The sequence below is a fragment of the Osmerus eperlanus genome, chromosome 26, assembly GCF_963692335.1.
Source record: "Osmerus eperlanus chromosome 26, fOsmEpe2.1, whole genome shotgun sequence".
NCBI classification, from domain to species: domain Eukaryota; kingdom Metazoa; phylum Chordata; class Actinopteri; order Osmeriformes; family Osmeridae; genus Osmerus; species Osmerus eperlanus.
The window spans coordinates 9090389-9117425 of record NC_085043.1 but is presented as its reverse complement, the minus strand read 5'-3'; the positions used below and the strand labels follow the sequence as shown (position 1 = coordinate 9117425).

At 44.0% G+C, this 27037-nt stretch overlaps 5 protein-coding genes across 9 annotated transcripts; 2 read left to right on the top strand and 3 right to left on the bottom strand.

Annotated features, from left to right (window-relative positions):
* Positions 1 to 149: 149 nt before the first annotated feature.
* Positions 150 to 5919, bottom strand: LOC134012992 (vasculin-like protein 1). 3 transcript variants are annotated; one of them, XM_062452708.1, is made up of 13 exons: positions 5691 to 5919; positions 4638 to 4658; positions 4158 to 4547; positions 3929 to 4043; positions 3689 to 3818; positions 3303 to 3601; positions 3084 to 3159; positions 2791 to 2987; positions 2477 to 2617; positions 2144 to 2299; positions 1932 to 2047; positions 1740 to 1842; positions 150 to 1603 (listed from the first exon to the last, which is right to left on the bottom strand). In XM_062452708.1, exons 4-13 carry the CDS (start codon positions 3986 to 3988, stop codon positions 1442 to 1444), a joined length of 1440 nt encoding a protein of 479 aa, XP_062308692.1. In that variant the 5' UTR covers positions 3989 to 4043; positions 4158 to 4547; positions 4638 to 4658; positions 5691 to 5919; the 3' UTR covers positions 150 to 1441. The 3 variants fall into 3 exon arrangements, with proteins under 3 accessions (XP_062308692.1, XP_062308690.1, XP_062308691.1); XM_062452706.1 differs by having other exon boundaries at positions 4158 to 5139; XM_062452707.1 differs by lacking the exon at positions 4638 to 4658.
* A 258-nt stretch (positions 5920 to 6177) lies between these two features.
* tmem69 (transmembrane protein 69) lies at positions 6178 to 7456 on the top strand. Its single transcript, XM_062452441.1, has 2 exons — positions 6178 to 6490; positions 6597 to 7456. The coding sequence occupies exons 1-2, from the start codon at positions 6446 to 6448 to the stop codon at positions 7299 to 7301; spliced, it is 750 nt and encodes a 249-aa protein (XP_062308425.1). The 5' UTR covers positions 6178 to 6445; the 3' UTR covers positions 7302 to 7456.
* Positions 7457 to 7676: 220 nt separating this feature from the next.
* Positions 7677 to 14159, bottom strand: slc25a24 (solute carrier family 25 member 24). Its single transcript, XM_062452439.1, has 10 exons — positions 13691 to 14159; positions 12947 to 13073; positions 12669 to 12756; positions 11915 to 12026; positions 10048 to 10206; positions 9755 to 9907; positions 9560 to 9667; positions 9278 to 9445; positions 8575 to 8725; positions 7677 to 8455 (listed from the first exon to the last, which is right to left on the bottom strand). Exons 1-10 carry the CDS (start codon positions 13868 to 13870, stop codon positions 8274 to 8276), a joined length of 1428 nt encoding a protein of 475 aa, XP_062308423.1. The 5' UTR covers positions 13871 to 14159; the 3' UTR covers positions 7677 to 8273.
* Positions 14160 to 14782: 623 nt separating this feature from the next.
* fam102bb (family with sequence similarity 102 member Bb) lies at positions 14783 to 24498 on the top strand. Of its 2 annotated transcripts, XM_062452527.1 has the most exons (11): positions 14784 to 15286; positions 16842 to 16962; positions 17287 to 17316; positions 17425 to 17541; positions 17667 to 17713; positions 18483 to 18577; positions 19483 to 19581; positions 20769 to 21015; positions 21651 to 21787; positions 22226 to 22295; positions 22414 to 24498. In XM_062452527.1, the coding sequence occupies exons 1-11, from the start codon at positions 15141 to 15143 to the stop codon at positions 22454 to 22456; spliced, it is 1152 nt and encodes a 383-aa protein (XP_062308511.1). In that variant the 5' UTR covers positions 14784 to 15140; the 3' UTR covers positions 22457 to 24498. The 2 variants fall into 2 exon arrangements, with proteins under 2 accessions (XP_062308512.1, XP_062308511.1); XM_062452528.1 differs by lacking the exon at positions 19483 to 19581 and having other exon boundaries at positions 14783 to 15286.
* Positions 24499 to 24604: 106 nt separating this feature from the next.
* Positions 24605 to 26621, bottom strand: henmt1 (HEN methyltransferase 1). Of its 2 annotated transcripts, none has more exons than XM_062452525.1 (6): positions 26493 to 26621; positions 26167 to 26279; positions 25930 to 26064; positions 25660 to 25842; positions 25385 to 25553; positions 24605 to 25259 (listed from the first exon to the last, which is right to left on the bottom strand). In XM_062452525.1, exons 1-6 carry the CDS (start codon positions 26574 to 26576, stop codon positions 24690 to 24692), a joined length of 1254 nt encoding a protein of 417 aa, XP_062308509.1. In that variant the 5' UTR covers positions 26577 to 26621; the 3' UTR covers positions 24605 to 24689. The 2 variants fall into 2 exon arrangements, with proteins under 2 accessions (XP_062308509.1, XP_062308510.1); XM_062452526.1 differs by having other exon boundaries at positions 26167 to 26272; positions 26493 to 26605.
* Between the last annotated feature and the right edge of the window lie 416 nt (positions 26622 to 27037).

Here is a 27037-nt window from a genome sequence, read left to right as displayed (position 1 = left end):
AATATTATCAACCACTGTAAAAATATGTCAATAATCCTCTACATTTAACATGAGTGACATTGGATTAATTAACTAATCATGGAATATCTTTGGATTTTGTTTCACAGTAAATAAGAAATAGACATATACACATACACAACATATTTGGCAAACTGATGCAAAATATTTATTACAACTCTTATACCAATATGCAGTAGTTTCTTTTCTCAAATAGACAAAGCCACAAATGACACGTTATCTTTCAAATCTGTTATCAAAATAATCTTTCAAAATGCACAATTTCAAATATATTTTGTTATTATCCACCCTGAATATCAAGGCTTCATGAACAATATGCAAACAAACAAATATAATTGTGTGATTTGACAGTTGTACCAAAATAGAAAACGAAGTTTCTGATCGAGTCTGTGATCAAGCTTTTTCAATGTTGTACCAGCAAGCAAAGTTTGAAGCTAAATTTCAAAAATGCAATCCTTGACATAAGCAGAGAAATAGGAACCCTTTGCACACAACACAGCATTGCAGATTTGAGTTTTGACCATTTTAATAAACAGGACTTAACTTTGAAGGTTTAAAAATAGTGCCTGCTGAAAAACTGTGGATACAGAATCAATTTGAACTGCTAATCTCGTCACATTTGATGAACTTTATGTAAGCAAACCAACATCAAAATATATTTTAGATTTAGAGAACAACTTTTGTTTAACAATCTTCTTGGGGTAAAATAGATCTCCAAGTATGTAAATCCCAACATTCAGCACACCCTTACTGGCTACATTCAACAAGAATTATTTGATAAGAATCCTGGAAAACATGTCCCATCACTTCAAAAAGAAAAATTATCTTAAAGAAAACACAAAATAAAACTAGAAAAAAAAAAGAATAAACCTTACAAAAAGGCTGCAAATCTGATTTTTCTCTCTCTGTCCTCACATAAATCCTCAAGTAATATTCAACACTAAAAACTGCAATACTCCAATTAAGAGATATTACTGTTTGAAAATCGGTTTGGTTCAGTGTTGTCATATATAGAAAGAGTGAGAATCATACCCACAGCTGTCCATCTCAGCTGTACACAATGATAGTTTCCCCTCAACACAAATGCAATTAATTGTATACTCAAAACGTCAAAAAGTAATCTGATCCGTGATTAAATTATAATTTCTATTGTTGACACGTGAATCAAATCCAAAATCCTTTAGTAGATGAGTTTTCAATAAATAAAAAAACTAGAAAAAAGGGGATCAAAAACTAGGGGAGAGAAAAAAGAAAAAAAGAACTATAAATCCTCAGGCGCCATGTCTAAATCCTCAGGCATGCATCTTACAAATGTTCCCCGTGCTTGAGGAGCAAGACAAACAAAGCTCAACAAAAAGGTGGTGAGGGAGGAAACGTGACGAGAGGCGACAGAGGAGACAAGTGGAAGGGTGACGGAGCCTAGTCAGGTGTCTGCCTCATCACCTGAGGTCTGGCTGCTGCTGCTGGTCTCTGACTCAGAGCCCTCCTCCATCGCAACAGGGTTTCTCCACGCCAGATGCAGGGGAACGCCTCGAGGCTTCGGAAACACCCTGACGTCATTCTGTCGCCACCCGTTCCTCTTTAGCTAGGAAGGAACGACAAGAAGCAGAAAAATACTGGTCAGCCGTTTACAAACGTCTGGGAATATGCCAGCTACAAAAGCACAAGGCTATTCATCTTTACGTGATAGGGATCTAACTGTGGAATAATGATCACACTACCTGCTCGCTTTTAGCTTGGAATTCTCTCAGCTCATCCTCAGTGAGGGGCAGGAAGTTGTCATCATTCTCAGGATGCTCCTGCCAGCCCATGGCTTTAAGCAACCTGCCGAGGAGAAACAGGCCAACAGTTACACAAGCTGCCTGGATCAGACATGTGGTGTAGTTTGTGTGTGTGTGTGTGTGAGGACTCACCTGTGTTCCTCTTCTAGTGAGCTAGACAGGCGGTCTGTGACCGAGTCACTGAGCAGGTGTGAGATTCCGTTTTCATGGCCGTCGTAGTCCTTCGGCTCTGGAGTGCTTCCCTCGCCCTGTCAAATAGGCACACAACAGTTACCTACGAGAATCACGGGGGCCCGCAACACACAGCCCAGCGTTCCAGTTCCTCTCCCCGCCCCCGAACTCACCTCCCCTGGGCCTGGGGGGCTGGTTGAGCTGGGACTGTCTCCATTCCTCCAGTCCTTAAGGCCTCGGAGGATGTCAGTCCTACGGTCGGTGGTGCGGCGCATCAGCTTGAGGCGCGATGGAGTGATGTCGATTGGAGGGGTGGTGCTTGAAGGAGGCTAGGTATCGTGACAGAAGCATTTGGACGGGTCAGTGAATAAGGTGATGGAGTAGATAAAGCATTGACTTGACGTGTTTCTCAATGTAATGTCGTTCAGATGACGGTCCATGGAGAGCTGACGAGACAGCGCCATGTCATCGCTCGTCACCTCTGGGTTCAGGGATCTGACTCTCACCTCCTTAGAGGTCAGGGGGGTCGGTGTGTTGGCTGGGGTCGCAGGCTTTGTCCCTGGTGCCGGGCTGGTGAAGGCAGAGTCCTTGCCGGACCAATCCAAACTGCTTTTGCTTTCCCTTCCATTTGGCTTCCATGGACCAGTCTGCAGAGGAGGTGAGGAAATAAATGAGATACATAGATAGACAGATAGGTACTTGATTAATTCCCTAGGGAATACTGCCAGTATAGAGTATGGGTATCCATCTGGAAAAACCTTGGGTCGGATAATATATAAAGATAATCTATTTTGTTGGCGATAGATTGTTTACAACTTACCTTGATTGGGGCAGTGGCTGGCTTGGGTATCAAGTTCTTGTGGACGCTGGGTCCAGTCACGAAGGCGTTGGTGCAGTTGGCTGGGTAGAGTCCTGTGTTGGCAAACCCAGCAGAGAAAGGAGTGCTGGGGTCTGTCTTTGAAACCTTCTTGATGACCAGCATCTTAGACCTGGTCTGCTTGGCACTGGGAGGGTTTTCTGTAAGGAAAATAAACAGTCAGGCCTGGTACACACACACACACATCGAACTACCTGTCAAAAACAACAGTTATGGATCGTAAAAAAAACGCTCACCCCAGACTCCTGTCGGAGTCCCCACAGCATGTATTTGTGCCACAGGCTTCCCGCTCATCTCTGGATTCAACGAAGGCTGAGTTGAGCAACACAAGTCATTATTCACACACAGAAACGACATATGAACAGGCAGGAGGGTAACACACAAACGTCTGACATCAAATGAAAGTCGAGGCCGTGGGGGTGGCAACTACAGAACGAGAGGAGGAAAGAACTCACGAAATCCTCCTCGACAAACTTCAGCTTGTTTTCCTGGCGTTCCTCTCCTTTGTGAGGATGGAAGTTTCCGTTCCGCTGGTGGAGGAACGGAAACTTCTCCCTCTCTTTGTCCCTCCCGTTCCTCTTCGGGTGACGTCCGGGAAGGGGTCCCTCCGGGCCCCACGGGCCACTGTGCCACCCGGGGGTCTCCTTCCCACCTGTCCCCCCCGTGCCACCGCCCAAACCCCCCTGTCCTCCCCTGGCCACACCCGAGTCCACAGAGTCGTGTCGCAAGAGAGACGGGTGTTGCCACCCGTCACCTAGGAAACAAGTGCAGACAAAATCAGGGTAAATAATGTGGTGACACACATCGCTGTCTGAAGATGTCAGCACTAAATGTCAGGTACCTGCAGAAGCCCTGAGGTCATAGTTGAAGAAGCCGTCGGAGGAGTAATGGCGGCGCCGGCGGTTCACACCTGAGCGGGCGTCGCCACGAGAGAGGTGCTGCCCATGCCTCTCAAGGCCGGCTCCGGGGGACTGGGGTAGGGGGGAAACTGAGTGAGACTGGAGAGCCGTCTGAACGTCCACCACACCACCACCACCTCACAGCCCCTTCACACCAACCTCAGCATCCCTCCACTTCTCACCTTGGTAGGCAGAGGCTTGGAGAAGTTGAGCCAGGCGGGAACAAAATCATGCTGCGCCATTAATTTCCAGTGTTTCAAGTCAGTGGGCTGAGGCTCCAAACGTCATGACCAGGATCTGGAGATTTAAAAAAAAGGACATCACGATCACAATCACATTTATCTGCAAGTGTACTTTCAATACAGAGGTAAGAAAAATTCCTCACGGTATAGCAAGCAAGCCACCTCTTACTTAAGAGTCGTCTGCTCTGAAATCCCGTAGTCCTCGTCTACCCCGTTGTGGTCCTCCTCGTCCTGCTAGCTGAGTTAGCAGACTGCAGAGCCAGTGTGTGTACCCTGGGAGACCCTCTGTGTGGAGCACAGTCCAGTCTCCAGGATGCAGTGACGACACAGGGTCCCTGAGGTGCTCGGTCTTTGCTGGTGTCGAGGTGGTGGGAAGTGGGATGTGATTGTACTGAAGTGGAAGGCAGGTAACTAAGAGATTGTGGTTTGGTTTGTTTGTTGTGATGCCTGGCTGGTCCTTCTAGACTCTCTGGTGACAGCTTGCGAGCAGGACAAGGTGTTGTGCCGACCCTCGGCTTCAGAGCCTTTTCTTCCTTCTCCTCACCAACTCATTCTATCTCTGGGTACAGACACGGTCTGTGAGAATGAAGGTGCGTGCGAGTCTCACAGCGCTGCTTTTAGGAAGACAGCAAAAAAAGCCTGCGCTCACCTCATCCAAACAGCTGGGGGGCTATGACAGGGAGAAACAGGTGAGGTACATTTATGTCACATAACAAAATGGAGTTGGGCTTATCGCTATGAGGTGACTAGCATTGTGTTGATTTCTATCTACAGGTTATAAATCCTGACTTAAGAGAAGGGAAGGGAAAACGATGCTGACATTGTCCTCAGATCACCATCAGATTGGTACAATACGTGGCAATACTTTCAGAATCCCTTTCTTTTGGTCTGCAAAATGTATTCACGAGCCAGTAAAGTGACTTCCTTTACAGCCAGGTACCTACCCTGTTTAATGGTTTAAAACTCTTTAAGAGCGAGCATAACTGTCAAAGGGTGCTAACAATACACCAATACATCACACAGATAACACTCAAAACCCCTTCTCTCTCTCAGTTGACGTTAGGCCTCACATTAACAAGTGTAACGAGAGTAAAAATAAAGGTGTCTGCCCCTCGGGTGAACACGCAATAGACCTTTTCCGGAGATCAACACTGTTGAGAAGAAAAGGCCAAATCAATCCAATATGAACATGTATTTTGAGCAGAAAATCATAGCGTAGGCCTATGTTACCAATTTTCAGATGTAGCCACTATCAATTTAATAATAATGTCCCAATAATCATTGTACTGTGCTGTGGCTAAGAAAGTAAATGCGCTATCAACTGTGGGCTACAATAAATTAGGACGTTATGCATGTTAGCTAACAGTACATACAATTGTGTTATGCTAGCTTTGCTCGCTACGTACTGTGTTATACTGTTTTGATATGTACCTTAGCTAAGTTACTGTAGCTGGCTAGCTACAGTATAAGGGAATATATTATTCATTAGAAGTTCAATGAAGTCACAAAAAGTTTGAGATCTATGACTGTATTATATTGTCTGGTTAGGTTATATGTTAAACATCTAGCATGGTTAATTTTGCATGGATAGTTGGCTAGTTCTAGGTGGTAGAAGAAGATATAAAAAATGGCAACGTTGCAGCCAACTAGCTAGCTAGCCTGCAATGTATCGCTACAAATTGATAGAAGCGATGCGATTTACCTGTGTGAAGTTACTCGTTATGTGACGGTAGCCGGTTAGCTAAGTTGATGAACGCCTTGCAAATGTCTATTTGAAACAGTCTAGCTATATTGATGACACGATCTGCAATGTCAAATTATGCAGCACTCGAAAGTGGCCAACGTCAGTTTTGCTAGTTCCTCGGTCTGGTTTGTCTAGGCTAACTCAACAGCGCAACTCGTTTGCTTTGCTAACCAGTAATTTCGCCCACGTCACGACCTGGGCGCCACCGCGGTGCCAGCGCACTGGCCATAGACAGTATACTGTATACTATACATGAATGCTTGCTTTCAATAACAATTTACTTGATTCAGATTTCGAAAAACGCACATAGTCAAATAAAACATTATGTTATTATCTTCTGAGATTCAAATGACCACATACTTTATATTGCAAATATGATGTTATAATTCAAACAGAATGGTTGGAAGATCAGTGTGGAACTCTAAAGTCAGGGAATAAGGTACCTACGGAAAGGATTGATTAACGGACACAACGAACAGATTTCTTTGGTTAAAGGGTGAACGATAGGATACGTAGTCTAGTTTTATTTATGTTAGGCTTTATTCAAATGTAAAATCTAACTCCAGAAAACATACGTGTAAGAATACAATTATATATTTGTCTACAGATAAATTAGTCATCGCCTTTGTTTAATAGACTAACGTATTTTATTGATTGAGATCATGAGAGGTCATACGGCGGCACTCATTTGCTAATCCATCTATCTTCAGATAATGTTTTCTGCCATAGTACGAAGACACATTCAACTTGTTCACAGGGTAAGTTATGGTGCAGACATTGAGGGTGAAGTTCCAGACTAGCGTCCACGCTGACATTTCAAAGGTGGCCATATAGACATTAATTTCCTATTCTTCATTCTTTTAGGGATGGCAGTTTGGCACACGTCAACAGCTGTCTTGTATCTCTGTCTCTGCCTCAGACAGAGTTTCAGATGACGGGGGATCTTCCCTGTGTCCCCGTAGACGTTTGATAAACAGTTCCTGGCCCAGACAGACTCAGTGGGCGCATGGCTTCCACAGCTCTGCGCTGAGATTCAAACGTCCAAAAGAAACAGACCCCCCAACCAGGGAGTTGGACCTGCTCCGCTATGACTTCAAAGACATAAGGAAGACCCCCAGGCCGGCCCTCATCCTGGGTCTGTCTGGCCTCATCCCTTTCGTTTCTGCACCTCTTGTCATGGCTTTGACAGAGACGTACCTACCAGAAGTGGCTTTTGCCCAGGTAGCATACGGAGCATCGATCCTGTCGTTTTTAGGCGGAGCACGATGGGGCTTTGCCATCCCTGAAAGTAGCCCAGCCAAGCCAGACTGGATCAACCTTGTCAATAGTGTGGTGCCGCCCCTTCTAGCCTGGACAGCCATGTTGCTTAGTGACAGCTTGACTCCAGCAGCCATCATGGTCGTCATGGGCCTAGGAATCTCCTTGCACTATGATCTCTCTCTGCTGCCCACCTATCCCAGCTGGTTCAAAGCCCTTCGGTCAATACTAACAGTGGTGGCCTTTCTCTCTCTGGTTGCCACACTTGTTCTCCAGGGAATCTACCCAGAGAAGATGTTGTTCTCAGAGTAGGAAGTTGATTGTTTAAGGTTTGTATCAGTCTATTAATGGTTGATTAATAATGGCTAAATTGCTGAATATTAGCAATCTAAGCTGTGACTGTGAATGTTATGGCATTAAAATGTTGTTGGTTACAGTCAGTATATATACTATACAGCACATTAAAACTTAAATAAAACATTAAAAAATATATATATGATTGTCCTTGCCATACTTGTTGATACACTATTTGTTGACACTGACCGTGTTATAGAAAAGAACTGTAAATTATTTCTTAATAATGTATGTTCCATAGTAACGTAGAACTTTTAACATAAATGAACTTACGCTATATGGCCAAAGGTGTGTGGACTGCTATAGCTGCAAATACGTTTCACACAGTTTTGTAATAAAATACTTTTATTGTAAACAGGAATATCTAATTCAACAAAACTTTGAAAAAAGGCAAGACTGGATGGGTGGAAGAGTTCATAGAGATCTGAACAAATTGTAAAAGGCACATCATTCTCATCAGCCACGTGCAAAATAAACCATATACTTTCACAACCACATCCTGTGAATATTAGAAGTATTTGAGTAAGTCAGCACCCTCATTTAGAAATCAAGAAGTCCTACAAAGGACATCTTTTTTGGTGTTTACACATTGCATTTGTGCAGATTTCTATGTAAAAAGATTCACCATTAACAACAGCCATATTTTACAACTAACTTGGTACACTAAAGGAAACTGACCACTCTGAAAGTCTTGGCCTTGAGAATAGACTATTTGGTTGTACTGAAAAACAGATTTGTTCCTTCAATAGTGTATCCTAGGCAACACTGTCGCACCTGGTTGTAGTCAAGACTTAGATTTCCGTATAGGTACAGTAAACATGTTTCAACCTCGCAAACAGTTCCTCAAAAAAAAAAGGGAATTAATCACTCAAAATAATTTGACTGCATCTTCATGTTTACACACAAGGATATACACTATTTCTCTGTTCCTCACTTAGATATGCCGAGACCAGTCTTCATATACTCATACACCACGTAGCTGATGCTAACTGCTGGGATGACTTTCATGAAGTTGGGTAGGATTCCACTGTAGAGTCCAAAGAATCCCTCTTTCTCCACGATGGTCCTTACCAGGCGGTTCATGGACATCTGCTCCGAGCCCTCCATGGACGCTGGAAGATTGGAGAAAGTCTGAGTTAACTCCATAGGGTTGTCATACTTCACATCACCACATGATCACTTTAGTGTTGTTTTAGATTAGTGTTTTGAGTGATTTCTGACAAGGTTTTACCTTGTGCCTGCATCCTAGTTCGGATCAGAGCGAGAGGGTAGCTGGCCAGCTGTCCACAGGTGCTGGAGAGGGTCCCACAGCCCAGGAGAACCAGAATCCCAGGGTTGGCTGTGTCTTTGGCGTAACGGGACAACCAGGCATTTTTCAAGCTCTGAAGAGGCAGAAGGTCAGATGGCTGAGCCGTTAGGGAATCGGGCTACTAATCAGAAGGTTGCCGGTTCGATTCCCGGCCGTGCGAAATGACGTTGTGTCCCTGGGCAAGGCACTTCACCCTACTTGCCTCTGGGTAATGTCCCTGTACTTACTTTAACCCTTGTGTTATCTTCGGGTCATTCTGACCCATCAGTCATTGTGACCCACCGTCGTATTGCGACAAATTTACCGCATACAAAGACAAAGTGAAGCATTTTCTTTTAACAGCTAGGCTGTCTCAGACCCCCCACATTGCAAAGGTTAAAAGAAAATTATTTTAATTTGTTTTTTTATTGGGTAAAATTGGGTAAACACAACGATGGTTCGTTATGAACCTTTGGGTCATGTGACCCGAAGGCAGCACGAGGGTTAAGTTGCTCTGGATAAGAGCATCTGCTAAATGACAATGTGAATGTAAGGTAGCAAGATTATACCTTCACATGCATTTAATCAATTAACTCAATGGTTTAAGGATAGCTAAGGTTGTAGTTAGATATGTTTGGACACACACCTCATACACAGCCAGATCTATCCCGGCATAGGGGATGATTCCCAGGATGTTGGGAATGTAGCCTTTGTAGAAAGCCTTAACGCCTTCCTTTTTCAGGATTTTCTTGGCACAGTCAAACATTCCGGAGTATTGTCCAGTCTTTCTCAGTGTGAGCCTTGTCTTCATCACCTGTTTAAAAATACATTTGAAACAATATAAGGGAAAGCACACACAGAGACACACATACAGACGCCTTGTATCCCCCACATCATTTTCTTCTCCTCTCCTCTTTCCCACATTCACCTCCATGGGGTATATGGCTGTCTGGGCAGTAGCCCCAGCCAGTGATCCCGCCATGAACCTCTCATGGGTCTGGATCTTTCCTCCGTCCGAGGAGAGCAACTTCTTGTACTGTCGGGGTGTACAAGGAAACAGGAATGAATATAACACTATCAAAGTGAAACCAAGTATTAAAAGAGTAGTTGTTTCTTTCTTTACCTGCTCATAGGCCATAAACTTAATGGCTGTCTCAGGTGCAATTTTCAGGACATTGACACCGTTACCCCTCCACATGGAGGCGATCCCCCCTTCTTTAATCATCTGTTTGAATCCTCCCACCAGGCTGATCTTGTTGGATTTCGAAGAATGCACCTGTAAATACAAACACCAGCTCAAAACTCACGAGAAGTTTAATCAGTACCATACAATTCCAATTCCATACTACTGTCCTAATACCGTCTGATTTCTCAAACTGATAAATAATCATTCCATACTCCATGAGGACTGCATACCTGCATGAACACCTTCATCCGGTCCAGGGGAGCGGTCCCTGTGCGAGACACCGCCCCTGCCATGGCGCCTGCAGCAAGCTGTTTGTACCACACACCTGTGGTTTTCTCTTCCTCAGTGAACTCATCGGGGATGGTAAGGCTGTCTCCTATGTCCAGCACCTACACAGAGCCCAGGTTACTGTTACTGACCATGCATACACGTGCACGTAATGTACGAATGGACCTCTAGTAATTTGTTTGCACTTGCACAATATATGCGCCTGAGTTTAGCAGGCGTTATACGGTTGTAAGGGATGTGTAAAAGCGCACCTGTTCATTCCCCGCGAATACTAGCATTCTGTGCCTGATTTAAAAGCGGGAGACAGACAAATAGAAAACAATACACTTGTCTTCCTCAATGGAAATGTATAGTCCATCCATGCGAAGCGATGCTGTAACACTTGTTCTGCCTACTTCAAATGAATCTATTGAGCTCTTGGATGTCAGTTGGCGCTAATCGCGCGAGTATGTTTTGTGCCAAATCTTTGGCACATTCAATGTTTTGGGCATAAATACATTTGTGAGACCTATACAAGTACACAACCATGTTAACTACGTTAGTATGCTCTGGTAAAATACGCGTTTTACTCATCACATCGACCTTGAGCCTATAAGCCGAACATAACCTTGCACAATCTCGAGTTTGAAACAATGTTCTTGAAAGTATACCGGAGGAATCCCAGCGCTGCATAATTCATTTGCAAAAATTTTAGTTTTACATAGTTGGACAAAACATAATGAAACCAAAAGATAATTGCAATGGCCTTTATGAATTGTAAACAACGTCAACAGATGCCAATGACCTTATATCAAACGACACAAATGTATAGGATATATTACAGCTGTCATAAAACTGTCAACCTATTTAATGCAGTTTTCAGATTGACAGTAAATTACATCCGTACACTCTAGCCTTATGACGCTTCAGTCTTGAAACCATTCAACAACATACACCTGCGCCAGTAAACCTACCACTTCCACCTCCACCTCATGAACTGTCCCATCCTCTTCAAAATCGATTAAGAACCAATCTCCCTGCAGCAATGCCATGGCAACCCAGCTTGGATACCAGCAGGCCTACAGGTCAGCAGCCACAGCTCAGTTGTACTGGGCAGCGGCTTGCCAACCCGATGTTACACACTGGAAATATTCAGACACCTTCCTGTTCTGCTCAGACCTCCTCTCTTACTCTCTCCCACTCGTTCCCAAGCCATGTACACGCTAATCTCCTTGTGGGACAGTCTTAATTTAGCTGATCTTGGCCTCGCTTAACCACAGCGGGGTTACTTGACCTTTCGTGGGTCAAAGGTCAGCTGCTGTAGCCGTCTGAGGTCGCTTGGTGTCTGGCGATGACGCTGTCTTGAACTCAACATGTACTGTTCAGAAACTTAAAACTTTATGAAGTCAGTTATTGTATACCTGGGCATTTGAGTCGAACACTGAGTTTGCATTGCGTCATGAAATTCCAAACACCAAACTGGCCTTTCTACAGTACTAGCCAGGGAGCCAATCCTCTTCTCATGTCCGTCCAAATGTCCATCCAATCACAAGCCTGACAACAGAAGCCTAAGCCTCTTATCATTTCTCCTATCGCTCGTCCTCTCTCTCTCCACTGATTACTACAGTCACGACTGAGTGATCCGACTGACGCACAGGTACCTTATTACACAAGTCCTGGGACAGATTCAGAACCAGCAGGGAACACTCATTCACAAAGTCCCCCCCCCCTTGTTCAATCTGACAGACAGGCAGGAACGCACTAGTTACTGTCGATGTGACCAAGGCAATGTTACCTTTTGGTCACTCTCTCTCTTTTTCTCTCTCTCACCGTGGAGTGTTTCCAGTAGCGGATAATCTCCTGTAGGCTAGTGGCTGGGTTGAAGAGGAAATGTTCCTTCCATTCATTCCAGTCCACAGACATGGTCCCATCCACATCAATACTGCAGGATGGAGTGCAGGATGGAGTGCAGGGAGAGAAAGCACAGGTCACAATGGGGAATACTGCTAATGGAATGTAGATCATGAGCTTTCGATAACCATTCTAAGGAGATGTCTAAAGATGTAGGGTTCTTCGTAAAGTAACAGATACTATCAATTAGTATTCATAACTGAGCCACCTTTAAGGGAAAGCATATGTATCAGAACTGCTTTATTCATGCAAACGATAATGTTCTGCATTGACCACCATTGCCGAGCATAAACATGATTTAACACTAACAGTCAATATATCCAGTTGTTTGGACTCCCTCCTTTTTGTTATGACTGGGGATGTTATCAGTAATACTCCTCCTGGCTTTAATCTGTTGCATTGCAGTGCTGTTATCAACCCTACAGCAGCACAGTGAGTTATGTGTACACATAACTCATCATGTTATGTGTACACATAACTAACACATAACATGATAGCTAAGATGCTAAGCACTTGAGGCTAATATGAATATTCATTCGGCTCCAGTTTGCACATTGCCATGCAGTCTATAGTCAAATCTGTATTTCATTGCCAATGCTTGATTTACATAAAGAAGATAGATTCATAATATAAGCATCAACATAAGGCATTTGACTGTGAATGTAATGCTTACCTCTGCAGGATCTTCTCTGCATCTTCTTTGCTTACAACCATACCCAGATCTGCAAGGGACTGCTTAATCTCCATAAGGTCAATGCGTCCTGTTGTAAATATAGGCTACTATGAGCATGTCGAAAGATTCATTCATCAATATTTATAGTAAACATAATTAATGTGGAATAATCAGATGTAACGTATTTTAAATCGACATAATGTACTTAAGCTCTAATATAAATAATTTGACAAAATACATCATGAAAAAATCATAATTATGAGTTAAAGATAGTGTACCATCGTTATTTTTATCCAAGCTCTTGAATGTCAGCTTAAGTTTCCTCTCGTGTTCCTTCAGATACTTGGAAAACTCATTGAAATCAAGACCCTCATCCTTATCTTGATCTCCGGAGGAAACGATTTTCTAAGATACAAAATATCACAGAAATACAATCCATTGAGGAACACACAATAGCAGAACTTCTGCATATAGTGCTATGGAACAGAAAGGGCTGACAGCTGCTCGAGGCGGGATGTTGCATATCAACTCTGTCGATCCATCTAATATGGGCCAATATGTCAAGGGTTTACAGAAACATTTGCAGAAAAGGCATTGTATTGTGTCAAGAAATAGAGCTGTACAACGTCCCACTCTCTCATTAGGCTATTAATTCCAATCTGCAAAGTCATAAATATCTTTCAACAGTATTTGACCTTAAAAAGGCGATACGGATGAGAGCAAGGAATGTAGGGTTATCTGAACTGTAGAGGTGTGCCTTGTCCTTAAGGCGCACCTCAACAGGAACACTGCCTCTCCCGTTTAAAGCACATTCTCCACAAAACCCATTATTTTACAGTTAAAATTCTCCTATATTCACTGTCATGGAAATAAATGAAGAAGTATATTGAGGGAACCATAAGCCTATATAATGTATCGTTTTCTTACGTAGAAAGACAGTAGGCTATTAATATCTGGATAAAGCATTAAAGTAAGTTACTGTGAATTCAAGCGTGACATTGTCGATGTGTCAAGAGCATTACCTGCGCGGCCCCTTTCCCAAAAGCGATGCCCATTGCGGCGAGGCCCTCTTTGAGTTCTGAAACGTCAACCTTTCCATCTTTATTCGCGTCCAGCTTGTCAAACAGCTCTTCGTATGATTTTGTTGCGTTACCATCGCAATTTGAATCCGTGAACACCAGTTTTCTTACAAGATGGTACATATTTGCCAATTTAGATTAGGCTGCGAGGCTGACCACAGTCTGGAAAAAAAGTAAACCAGGAAGAAAACTGGAAGAGTTGTCAACTTCTGTTGTAGTGCTAGCTATCCACAATTCTCCTCAGGACTTCCGCGGTTAGCTGCTAAGGAAAGCCATATAATATCTCTGTAGTTACTATCTGTAACGTTAAACACTAGGTTACACGAGGTAAGATTATGTTGGCAAAATCTCTGGTAGGATAAAAATGGGTGGTGCTAACGTATTTTGCGTCCCTCTCTCATTTTATTTCTGGACACACCCTGAAAAACTAACAACTTCTCCTCCTTCTGCCATTCTGTCTGTATCCTATAATTATGTGTAGATTATGTGCCACATAGATAGTGGCATACTTTTAGAAAAATATGAACCGCACACACAAATTCAATAATGACATATATTTTTTTATTAAGCTTTTGCATCTCTCTCTCTCTCTCTCTCTCTCTCTCTCTCTCTCTTTCTATAAATATGTAGATCCATGGTGAGTCATGCTCATGGACTTGACAGCTGCCTGGTTGTAGCTTTCTATTCTTTTTCATCAGACTGGGATCTATAACGAGCAATACCAGTCGGTATCACGTTACAAGTGGGACTGTAGCCTAATCTATTTCATGTGTTTGTATTTAAATGAAACCGAAAATGAGCGTTAACAATTTAAATGTGTAGTACTACATTTTGCCACACGATGGAGACTAAATTCGTTACTTGTCTATGAAGCGCACACCAACACACAGTAAGCTATTATGTGATCCATTAAATCTTTATTTTTTTATGATATACATTTTACGTTTGATATAGCAACATCTTGAGTTTATTGCATTTGAGTTGGTTCTGTTCTTAGTCATTGGGGCCACATCCTGCACATATCACATTTCAATCCTTAAAATTGTTGTGAAGTCTGACTGTCTTTCTTCTTTCAAGCCATCCTTTCCTCTGCCCCTCCTACATCGGCATCTGATCTGATGTTATAATCTTGCTTGCTAGGTCAGGATTTATAGCAGTAGATGCAGAAACAAGACCCGCCAGGATTTTTGGATCACGAACTCCCCTCGCATTCACTCACTGTCATTCATTCTGTCATTTTCAGATAGTTTCGACTTCGAGCCTCTGAACGCTATGTAGCTATGTAACAACACTAGGCAAGCAGCTACGCTAACGCTAGCTACTGTAACGGTGGTGTTTGGACGCTACAGAAAGGACCAAATACTCTTTCACACCTCAACAAAATACACAGTTTATGGATTTCATGATGATGAAGAAAAAGAAGTTTAAGTTTAAGGTGGATTTCGAGCTGGACGAGCTCTCATCAGTTCCCTTTGTCAATGGTGTCCTTTTTTGTAAAGTCAGATTGCTTGACGGCGGTTTCTCAGAGGAGTCATCGAGGTGAGTTCTGCTTTGTGTCGATTACTATAAGACTAACCTGTCTAACCTACGTTCAGTGGCAAGCTAGTTTGTTTACCAGCTTGCTACATATGCCACTACCTACAGATGTCCATTTAGCAATTTGGTTGTGGACTAGTTTGCTAGGTGGATACAAATGTAAAATCATGGTAAAGCTAGCTATAGCTACCTAGCTAACGTTAGTTAGTGAACTAGTTGAGCTAGACTAGCTATCCAATTGAAAACATGTCCAAGAAACCTAGATTATGCCGCCTGTTTTTAATTGGTACTTTTCACTCTGAATAGTATTGTAATGCCATAATTTTGTGACCACAGCTGTGGATATTTAGAGCATGCATGTGATTAATGTTTGGTTTTACCAGAATGTGTGTGGCTTCAAGGATTTGACATAAGAATGTGAATGAGATAGATTGAGGCAATTATTTTAGAATAACGAGTCATTTGAAAGAACAGCATTGATATCGTAAAGAGAAGGTTAGAATATCCTTCCTCCAATGATTCATAAAAAAAATAATAATCTCAAAATAGTTGACAGTTATAGTCTACCAGATTATGGTGTACCCCTCCATGACTCGGTAAGAATCGTGTTTTTCTAATTAGCGGTATGAGCAGAACTTGATTAGCGTCTTGGAAAAAGAAGCAATCCTTAGCCTCCCTCTTTAGAATACAATATCTTATTTTGTTCTTTTGCTTTCCCCCCGTGCATTCCATCTGTGTGTGACAGTTTCTACACTTTCTGCCAGAGAATACGCCTAGTTTTATTATGTCTCCATAGTAACTCAAATGTGCACAGTCACATAAATTATGTAAAGCGCTGTCTATGTAAGTAGACAGTTTAAAAAAAAAAAAAACTTTGGGGAAAAACGTTTCTAAAGGTTTGAAAAATGTTTTGAAAAAAAAAAACAAAGTGTCGAAAAGTAAAAATATTTTCATGGTGGGTAACGCAATTCTTGGTGTGGCTGTAGCCCAACCAAGCCGTACCAAAGAACTTATCTTTGGCCATACCCTGCCGCCGCCCATATGTGTGTAGTAGGTCTATGTCTTGCGCATCGTCAAACTTGACATTACTCTATTGAAAGTCGTTGAACGGCCGATAACGGGACTCACATGGCTAATGTAACTGACAAAAATTGGAATGCCAAATCTACATGGCTGGTAATAACCTTATTGTGTGTTACGAGAACAGCCTTTTCCATAGGAATTGGATGTTTGTCATCAGAATGGTCTTCCAAATAGGCCAACAAATAGGGCAGTGACTCAATCAATGACCTCTTGAATGGCTCTTAGTTAAACCGGTTTAAACACTCCTGTTTCCAGTAGTATGTAGGGAGGAGAGAATATCCACAGTCAATAACCTATTACGTTTTTCACATTACAAATTCACCAAACTCTCCATATTGACTGACTGTCGACCTAATGCACTTAGTTAACATCCATTTGCTTTGCAATAATACATTGGAAGTTCTACACACACATGTGACATTGCATTTAGCATTTAGTGACTGTCAGTGTGTTGTGTGTGTGTGTTTCTTTGCAGGGAAACTGTGCAGGCTAACTGTGTCCGCTGGAAGAAGAAGTTCTCGTTTCCTTGTAAGATGAGTGCCAGCGCTGGGACGGGGGTTCTGGACCCGTGTGTGTGTCGGGTGTCTGTCAGGAAGGTATGGAACATTTACATTTAGTCATTTAGCAGACGCTCTTATCCAGAGCGACTTACAGTAAGTACAGGGACATTCCCCCCAAGGCAAGTAGGGTGAAGTGCCTTGCCCAAGGACACGTCATTCTGCACGGCCGGGAATCGAATCTGCAACCTTCTGATTAATAGCCTGACTCCCTCACCGCTCAGCCATCTGACCCCCCCCCCCCCCCCCTAATATATCTTCAAAATCGATTTTTCCTATTCTCCAATTTGTCCTATTCGTCATAGGAACATTTTACTTCATTGTCTTTCTTTCACTGCTTGTAATGTTTGTCTTTTTATGTAGGAACTCAAAGGGGGGAAGACCTATGCTAAGGTAAATGACAGAAGTGTTTCCTCTCTGGAGTCTCAAGATTCGGCAGGGTCGTGGATACAAAAGCAGCAAAAGAACTACAAGTAAACCTCTCTCGTTCTGTTTCCTCAGCTCGGCTTTGCGGACCTAAATCTGTCAGAGTTCGCCGGCTCGGGGAACACAACTCGCAGATGTCTGCTGGAGGGCTACGATACCAAGAACACACGACAGGATAATTCCATCCTCAAGGTAGAGATGCAGCTGCTGTTTCATCTTTCCAAGCTGCCTCTGTTTACCAAAATAGCTGGAACTAGCCTACATATAGGAGGGGGGGGGGGGGGAACTAATCTCTAACCGCTTTGATCCCTTTTCAGGTTATCATCAGTACACAGCTTATGTCTGGGGACCCCTGTTTTAAAACGTGAGTGTTGCCGTCAATATTTCTGTCCGATCGCCGTGGCCTGATGTTAGGTATGATTGTGTCTGTTGAGTAAAAGGTTTGTATTGTATAATCGGCACCAAAGTCCTGTCAGATGTGACCTCTACCACTTCATAGTGAAAACATTCATATTATCGTCGTATTTGCAGTCAAGTCGAGCTTTGCCCGCTCACGGAACCTGCCGTGAGGCTGCATCTCTGGTCTGATCTGTTGACTAATTGGCCACAGTTTTTTGCGTGGGTTAGAGTGAGAGTCAATTATTGCTTTTCCTGCGTAATACGATGTGCCTTTTCAGAAACCCAAATAACCTGAATATATTCACATGCCTTTCCTGATGAGGTTGAAGTTCTGCACGTACTTTGCACGAGAGGATATCAGAAGCTTTTCAGCGAGCATTATACTTGTTTTTATGATGGATAATCAAATTAAGGATTGGTTGTGACGGAGTAGGATTTCAGCTTTCAGCCTTGATTCGGACCAAAGGTCCACATTTGTGTGGGAGCGATTGCGAGCTTGTGTGCATTGTATTAAACAGCTGTGTGGACGAGGGTGTGGTGTTGAGGCTGTCATTGTTGGCTACACACTATGGAGTTTAGCGCTAAAGCTGAGGGGCGGGGACAGTTTCAGATGCTCCGTTTATTCTTTCCAGGGTAGGATTTGAGTTATCTACGTAGAAAAATAGATAAAAAGAAATAATATCCGTCATTTGTGATGTTGTTGAAGTGTTATGGGTGTGTTGGTGTGTCCACAGGCCCCCTTCCACAGCCACGGTTATAGGCATACAGGGAGATGCAGAGAGACTGCTGGAGGAGAGGAAGGGAGGGGACACGCAGAAAGCCTTCCTGGGTAAGACTAACTCCTGCCCCAAAAATTGTGACTAAGCAAGGTCTACTTTCTTGCCAATCTGGGAGGGAATGAAGGGCTTTTTATATATAATCTATCATGAATTTGTTTATTTTTTACATAAAGAATTTAAGCACTTGGCACTAAATCTGTGCAGTTTACCCTCTGACTAATCAACTGAGGATGAACCTGCATGTATTTGTGGCAGTTGCTTTGCTTAATTATTGATGTTCTTTTTAATCTCGCTTTTCCTTCATTTGATACATTTTCGGTTTATCTCTTCTTTATCTCTAATCCTTTTTGATGTGCAGGTTGGCTGTCTGTACCAGCAATGGTCCTTAATTTCAAGTGTGTGCGAGTGTGAGAGAGAGTTCAACCTCTTCCTCTGTGATTTAGGTGTTTATCTGTGCACGTGTCACTTCCAACATGTGTATAAAAGGAAAGCTGTCTTCCCCCCTTCCTCCCCCTCTACCCTCTCTGTCTATGAAATGCTCTGTGCTCTTTCCCCCACGAGGCTTTAGAATGCACCGTCGTGCTCTTTCATGTATAATTTAGACTGGCTGTTTGCTTCTCTCCAATCTGCCTTGGAAGCTGAGGGGAGGAGGGGGGGGGTCACATGGTTAAAAATAGATCGTTTGTGTGTGCCCTCTCGGAGTGACATGGATTCAATAACACTCCTGTACCTGGGGAATCAGTGTTATTCCAGGATGAAGCAGCATCAATTATTTAGGCCTCCATGTAATTATATTAATCACTGTCCCGTGTGGAGAGATTACAGGTTTTCACTTCAGTCGCCTTAGTGTGTTCACAGTAGCCTCCGACAACCTCCCCCCTTCCTCTCTGAATACTGGAACGGCAACATTCCCCACCCACTCACCCCCCCCTCCCTCTGTCCTGTTCTGTCCCAGAGAGTCGAGAAGGGAGATGCGCGTCTCTTCCAGATGAGCTTGTGGGCTGTGGCCACTCGCGAACTTCCAGCTACGCTAGTCAGCAGTCTAAAGTTTCAGGTAGGCTCTCTCCCCCCCCACCCCTCCCACCGTGCTTTTCAACACAGCCACGCCAACGCCCCTCGCCTCGTTTTCTCAGCTCGACTTTTTGCATTCTCAAACCATTCGGCCATTTAGGCTCTTTCACTCATCGCCAGCAGTTCTCACATCTTCACTTTTTCATCCTCTCTCCTTAATCCCCCTTTTTTGAAATTGTTTTTATTCCATTGTTGAAGAGGAAGAGAGGGTTTCTCACATGAACCACTTTGGTTGCTAGGTGTCGTCGTGCCCACTGACCTCACGCAATCCTAACCTAGTTGACAGTTTAATCTCGGTTTTTTAATTGGGGAGTGGGGTCTTTAGCAGCCATATCCCATGACCAGCCTGGCTTGCTCGCTGTCTGTCCGGCCAGTTACATGATACATATCACATTATCTCCAGCCAAACAGCCACCTCGAAATGGGGTGTTGTAAAGCCATTCGCTATTCCACTACCTACTGTACTCTCTTTTATCTGCTTATTACACAGACAAAGCCATCCAAGCACCTGACCTGTGCTCCCCTTACAGTCTTATCATACGCCAAGGGCCAGCGCTCTGTAGGAAGGACAAGAGATTCACCCTGACGACACCCCCCCCCCCATGACCAACTCACATTTATTTTTCTACCATAACTAAAGAGGTAGACTCAGAGTCTGTAAACAGTGGCGTACAGATTCCAGGATGTTTTCGTAGTTTGGCTGAGTAGGTTCCCTCCCAGAACCTTTTCCTACATCCCTGCCCGGCTTGTGTGTGGTGACGGCTGGATCACGAGAGCCTGTTGTGGTTCTGTGAGGGAGCCCTGTTCTCTGTTCCTCCTGGTACATCCACATACTGCGTCTTTGTAACAGCTTGCTGCAATACTAATGGCTAACATGCGAGAGTGTGTGGGCGCTGGCTTCCCCTTAGCTGCTAAAACATTGATCACGCTGCAAAGCTTAAATCTGCTCGCCTGCGAAGCGTCACTTTTCCTTCCTCTCCTTCTCCAGAACTAAACTCCTACTCCATTTTGTAAAGATGACTAGCAAAAATCAGCAGATGACAGTACTTTGCGATGTCATTGCTTGGACGTTTGGTTGTGGTAGAAGATGTAGAATTCCGTGCTTTTCCTACTAATCTAAGAGCGTGTGTTCGGCTATCCGGTTGTTCCCCCCCTCCTCTCTCTCCCCAGGCTACAGTACGGGGCATTCTCGCTCGTCCAGCCTGTCAGAATGCAGCCATCGCAGGAACACCTCTGTGGGAAGCGCCTCCACGGGCATCGGCAGTATCCCCGAGCCCAGCGAGGAGAGGGAGGCTCGGGCGGGGCCGCCCACGGCCGGGGCCTCGGCCTGCAGCGCGGTCCCCGAACACCCCGCCGCCGCGCCCAGTGCCCCGGGCACCCCGGTCAGGAGCGCCTCATCCTGTGAACGCCTCAACAGGTGAGACACCTGAAGGCCTCACTGAGACACCTGAAGGCCTCACTGAGACACCTGAAGGCCTCACTGAGACACCTGAAGGCCTCACTGAGACACCTGAAGGCCTCACTGAGACACCTGAAGGCCTCACTGAGACACCTGAAGGCCTCACTGAGACACCTGAAGGCCTCACTGAGACACCTGAAGGCCTCACTGAGACACCTGAAGGCCTCACTGAGACACCTGAAGGCCTCACTGAGACACCTGAAGGCCTCACTGAGACACCTGAAGGCCTCACTGAGACACCTGAAGGCCTCACTGAGACACCTGAAGGCCTCACTGAGACACCTGAAGGCCTCACTGAGACACCTGAAGGCCTCACTGAGACACCTGAAGGCCTCACTGAGACACCTGAAGGCCTCACTGAGACACCTGAAGGCCTCACTGAGACACCTGAAGGCCTCACAGCAGGACCTCAGCCTCAGCATCTACTTACGGAATGAAGTGGTTTTATAAAATAAATAAAAATACAAGTGTTTTTGATACGAACAAACGGCCAACCTCTGTGTGTGGGGGGTGTTGTAGTGGTCGGGGCTGTAATATCTGACCTTTCTTTCTTGCTTTCAAATACAATTTGTCTGTGTCCCCACCCCCACCAGACACCCAGTGAAGCAGGACTCTATGGAGTCTCAGCTGATGAGGGTGGATGCCACACGGGTGGATGCTGATGATGTGGTGGAGAAGATCCTCCAGAGCCAAGACTTCACCCCCAGCCTGCTGGACTCCAGCGCTGAAGGTAACCATGGACACCGGCCCCTCTCGTTTCACGTGCCTTGAAGCGGAAGGCTCTCGTGAACGCATTAATGAGTGACCGCATTAATATGGATTGGAAAGGATTGGTCAAAAATGGATGGGTAGATCTCATGAAGTTGCCTGTAAAGTGGACCAGGGCTCGGTTAATGAAACGGTTAAGTGTGTGTGATGCTAGGAGAAAGAGAGCTGGGCACTATGTCAGCATTGTAATGAATATCTCTGTTGTGAAGCTCGCATCCTCTGCTGGTTCAAGGTTTTGTCCTTCTGCACCAAAATTCTCCAGTCAATACAGGCATATTTTTAGATCGCCTAGCAACCGGCCCTCTCCTGAAATAAAACGTGCAGGCGGGGCGGTGTCACATTAAACTCAAGTGTGTCTGTGCTTCCGCTGGTGCTGTGTGTGTGTGTGTGTGTGTTCCAGAGGAAGGCCTGCGGTTGTTTGTGGGCCCAGGAGGAAGCACTGCCCTTGGAAGCCATCACCTGCCCACCAGGTCAGTGAGGGGAGAACCCTTCCTCCCATCTCAGAACGTCACAAAGAGAATCCTCCTCCTGCAGAACGGATGGATTGGAGCCTGGCGCTTTCTCACGCTCCTTCCCGTGTCTCTCTAGGGTTGGCGCCGGAGCGTACGAGCAGGTGGTGATGAAGCGCTAGGCCTTCTGCCCGGAAGCTTCCGGAAGCTTCCGGAGAAGTGCGACGCAGCGGAGGTCTAGAACCACAGAGGCAGGGGAGGTTGGCGAGTGGATCCTGCGTTGAGGTTTCATCTCTTCCAGCAGTGCAGGAGTCCAGACCTGGTCCAGGGACAACAGGCTCAGCAGCAGGGCCCTTGTGTGTTTCTGAAAGACATGGTTGTCCTCTTGTTAGATTAGCCTTGCCTTCTTGTTGCCAGGGAGACTATACCTATTGACATCATCTTCAAAAGGGACTTGAATGGAAACCGGAGTTCGAGTTAGATGGCCACAATGGACCTGTCTGTTGAATGTCTGCAGATGTAGGAGAATGGGATTCATTGTATTTGTAATAATTAAGCCTTTCCTGATAAGGAAACCTCCATGCTTTTTGAAATACATTCCCTAGTTTCTAGTCTATTGTTCAGTGATGTTTCAATCCTATTTTGGGTTGCCTTTTAACTTTTTTGATTTTTATAAGCTGCTATAAGCTGTTGTATTTGATCTGTCAAGTCCAACTCTGTTGTTGTTTTTGAGTGAAGACGACACTTTGCTACCCCGACACAGACCTATCAGACTCGGGGTGACGGTTTGTGTGCATGCCTGTGTGTGCGTGAGTCTATGCCCATCTGAGTCATTGTCTCTGTTGTAGGTGGCATAACCACTATGTCTTTTCCAGTAGAACACTTAAGCCTGTCTTGGGATTGGTAGTGAGTCGGCAGATTCTGAAGGTAACCCTGTTCTGCTGAGGTGTTGCTGGAGAAGGGTATCATTACAGGCAAGACTCCAATCCTTAGCAGAATCAAACTGTTCTTTCATATATATAGATATATATATATAGATATTATTTTATTTTGGCCTGATGAAAGGAGGTACAGTATGGTTAGGTTTAAATTTACCTACTCCTGGAAGTATATTTGGTACTAAGATCCAAGATGTTATTTTTGCAAGTTCAGTTCTTCTAGTCAAACTGAGTTATACGTTTTATATTAACATTGTCATGGGCAAGTTGTCAATACATCCACTGCCAGTGGGATTTGTCACCTGCAGTGTCCAAAGAAATGCTGCGGTCCATCTAAGTTAATGCAGCAGCATATCAACTTCGAAATATTTAGTAGGCTATTTTCTGAAAAACTGGGTCTTGCATTACTAGACTAACTTTGGAGAAACCTACTACCTGGTTTCATGAACACAGACCTGGTTCATCTCAGTAAGTGGCTGGGTGTAAGTGAACATAATAATTCATATTCATAAGATTAAGGTACAAGTAAATACTGTATATGTACTAATGAGTATGTGATCATCTGTGTCTGTTGAAAGCCATACCAGAAGTAACTCTGTACTTACCTCTGTTATACTGTAATTGTATACGCTGATTTCTGCACAAATGTCATCAATGTATGGTATTATTACTGTGAAATAATCAGTTTTGCTTTGTGTACATTTCTATGTTTGCATGGTTTTGATGTCATTTCAGTGAATTGAAGAGCATCGATTCTATATTGCCATAACTGGGGGATCTCTACAGTGCTTTGTAAATTGTTTTAGTAAAAGCACAACTGTTCCAGTGCAATTCCTTCTACTGTGTTGCCATTTAAGCTATGTAAAAGATGAAATTCATTTCATGCAAGATTAATTTACCCAAAATGTAAGAGAACGGTCAATCAAAACATTCATGCCATGCTACTCTGTATAATACAGTATATCATTTGCTGCCAAATGTCACTCCGAACTCCCTTAACTGTGGATCAGCCGTCATTGCTTTTCTTCAGAGCAAAAAAAACACTTATGCACTTGTGCAAGACAGGTTTGTTTCCAGTTTTAACATGTTGTTACAAACATGGCCGCCTTCTCTTCTGTGAAGCTGTGTGAGGATCTGTACCATGTGATCTCGTGTCATGTGACGTGTGACTGACAGTGATGTGCCCCAGTAGAAGACGTCTCGTTGACCCATGTTTGCTTCCTTACCGAGTACTGTATGCTTTGTGTGCCATGCACTGTTGAATAAAACGTTCAATTCACAAGGTTCCTTACGTCTGAATTTTTATTATTCAGAGCATTCACGAAACGTATGAACCACACTGTACACACAAACCTGTGTACGTTTGAGTTATATCTCTTAAAAAAGGTTAAGGTTTACAATATCAAATTAGATTGATTCAAGGGGACTCTTTATGAACACTTAACTAAACATCCTCAGGAAAGCTACAAAGGTCAAATTATGCACCCCAATCCTCCTCCACAGTGCAAACCACAGACTGTCTGATGTCTGTACATTCTGGGGCATCAGAATAGTCCAAATCTTGATGATCCTCGGCCTCTGCCAGCACCACAGCCAAACCATCTTCAGTCATGCTGACTCGGCTGTCATTCAGCAAGATCTGTTTCAGGAAGGAGATGTTTCCGCTCAGAGATTCGACCCTGGGGCAGGACCATAGCCTGGCCACGGGAACACACACCGATCGGCCTGATCGGTACAGTCTCTCTCCTTCTGTCAGATCATCATCTTCCATTTCCTCATTCTCTTCTCTTCTCCTCCTCCAATCCGCTGGCTGTCTTTCCACATCCTGTTCTTTCCCTTCCATTTGACTCAACCTCTCTGCAAGACGCCCCTCCATATCCTCCTCCTCTTCTTCTGTGTTTTGGTCTGAATAGGCGTCTTCCTCTCTCTCAGATGTCTCCTCCAGCCATCTTCTCTTCAGGTTTTCAGACCAATACAGGACTTCATTGACCAGAATCCTTTGCAGGACATTGTTATCACACAGACTGGGGTACTTGACGCTGTACAGCTGGATAACGACAAACACAGACATGGGTATTGGGAGTGACAGCAGGAAAGGGAGATGACTTATTTTCTCGATTGATTTCAGGCAATACTGTAAATCACCAGGGAACTTGGAAGGGCTACACTGACCAGTTTGTATAACAAGGGCCCCTCTGGTTCATGACTCTGAGAGACGGGGATGATTCTCCAGAACACTCCGATCTGAGAGCAGAATCCAACAGTCTGGTCCTGGCCTGGTGCCTCTCCTACACCTGTGAACTCCACCTCATAGCCAAACTCCCTTCCCACCCGTAGAGCCCTAAAACGAAAGACGACGTAACTCAATACAAGCTTTGCCTTGACTTATTTTTTTAGGGGGGGATCATACAGTATCATCTTGATTGATCATATTTATGTAAACGTACCATCTTTGAAATTCAGCTCGTGTCCACTCAAACTTGTGGTCGTAGTGTCTGAATCCCGTCAGCCCTGGTAGCAGGGGGTTGAACTCGGCATTTGGGGTGCTGATAATGACTGCAGCTGGGACCATGAAGCCAAACACCACCTCAGAGAACCTGTCCAGATCTCCAAGCTGCAAATGCTCAATGCTTTGAGATGAGAGACTCGATCAATTAAATATTATTAATAGGCCTACATAACGGACAATCATTTATGATGATGTCACGGCCACTTACAGTTCGATACTTGTCACAAGATCGAATCCTTTGATTCGACGATCCTTTTCGGTGACTGAGCCTTGGTACAGTTCAATGGTCAACGGATGATCACCTGGCTGAAGGTAGTCAGTAGGAATCGGTGCCAAGGCATACCTTACCGTGATTTAAACAAACAAAGTCAGTCCCCAACACTATCAAGAGGCATGCGCATACACACATCTAAATTCATTCTTACGTAGAGCTTTGAAAACAAACATTTTTTCCCTGATTACTGCGCTGTCGATGTCCACCCCTGCCAGAAGCTCAATCTCACGGTGGAACTTCACCTTCCTGAGAAGTGCGCAGTCATTGCATCCCAAATCTACCATCTATTAAGGACCACAAAACGGTCAGAAGCAAGCAAATCGACAAACGAGAATATTAGCAACCAATGCTAACATTAGTAATTTGGAAGGAAAAGAGCGACTGTTTATCGGGAATTGTTGTTAGCTAGCTTGTTGGAATAATTAGCTATTGCGAGTGCCAATTTACAGACTCATTTGTACCTTTTCACCTAGCTAAATGACTTAGAAGTTGTCTACCTTTTTGGGTTTGTTCCTCTTTATAAATTCAATGACAAACTGGTATCTCTGCAAGTAAAGTGGAGGATTAAAGAAATTTGTCATGTTGACACGGCCTGTTAGTTCAATGGTGGGTTCCAAACGTGCAATGACAATCTATCATGCGTTCGTTGCAGGTGCTCATTGCCTGGTCTGGTAGTCGATTCACTATGACCTCGCCAAAACTGTGAACTATAAAAACTTTAGATCTCTATCCGGTAAAAAGAGCGCTTATTAAAACCTCCGAAAAATTACAAGGATCAAATTCCGACTAAGGTGTTATTTAATTCGTCCCTCTAACAATCCCAGTCAACGCAGAAATAGTATCGATACAAATTGGGGGTTTCTTCTTTAAAATAAAACATGTCAAAATGTAATGAACTGCTGAGAGAAAAATTATCCAGAACAGGTGGATTATTACCTAAAGCTCTTCATGGAGAAATAACTTTTTTTTTATGTTTCACAGATTTTTATTCCTTCCATTTTTGGGCTCAATAAAAAAGAGCTTTTGTAAAGTGTTCACAAAA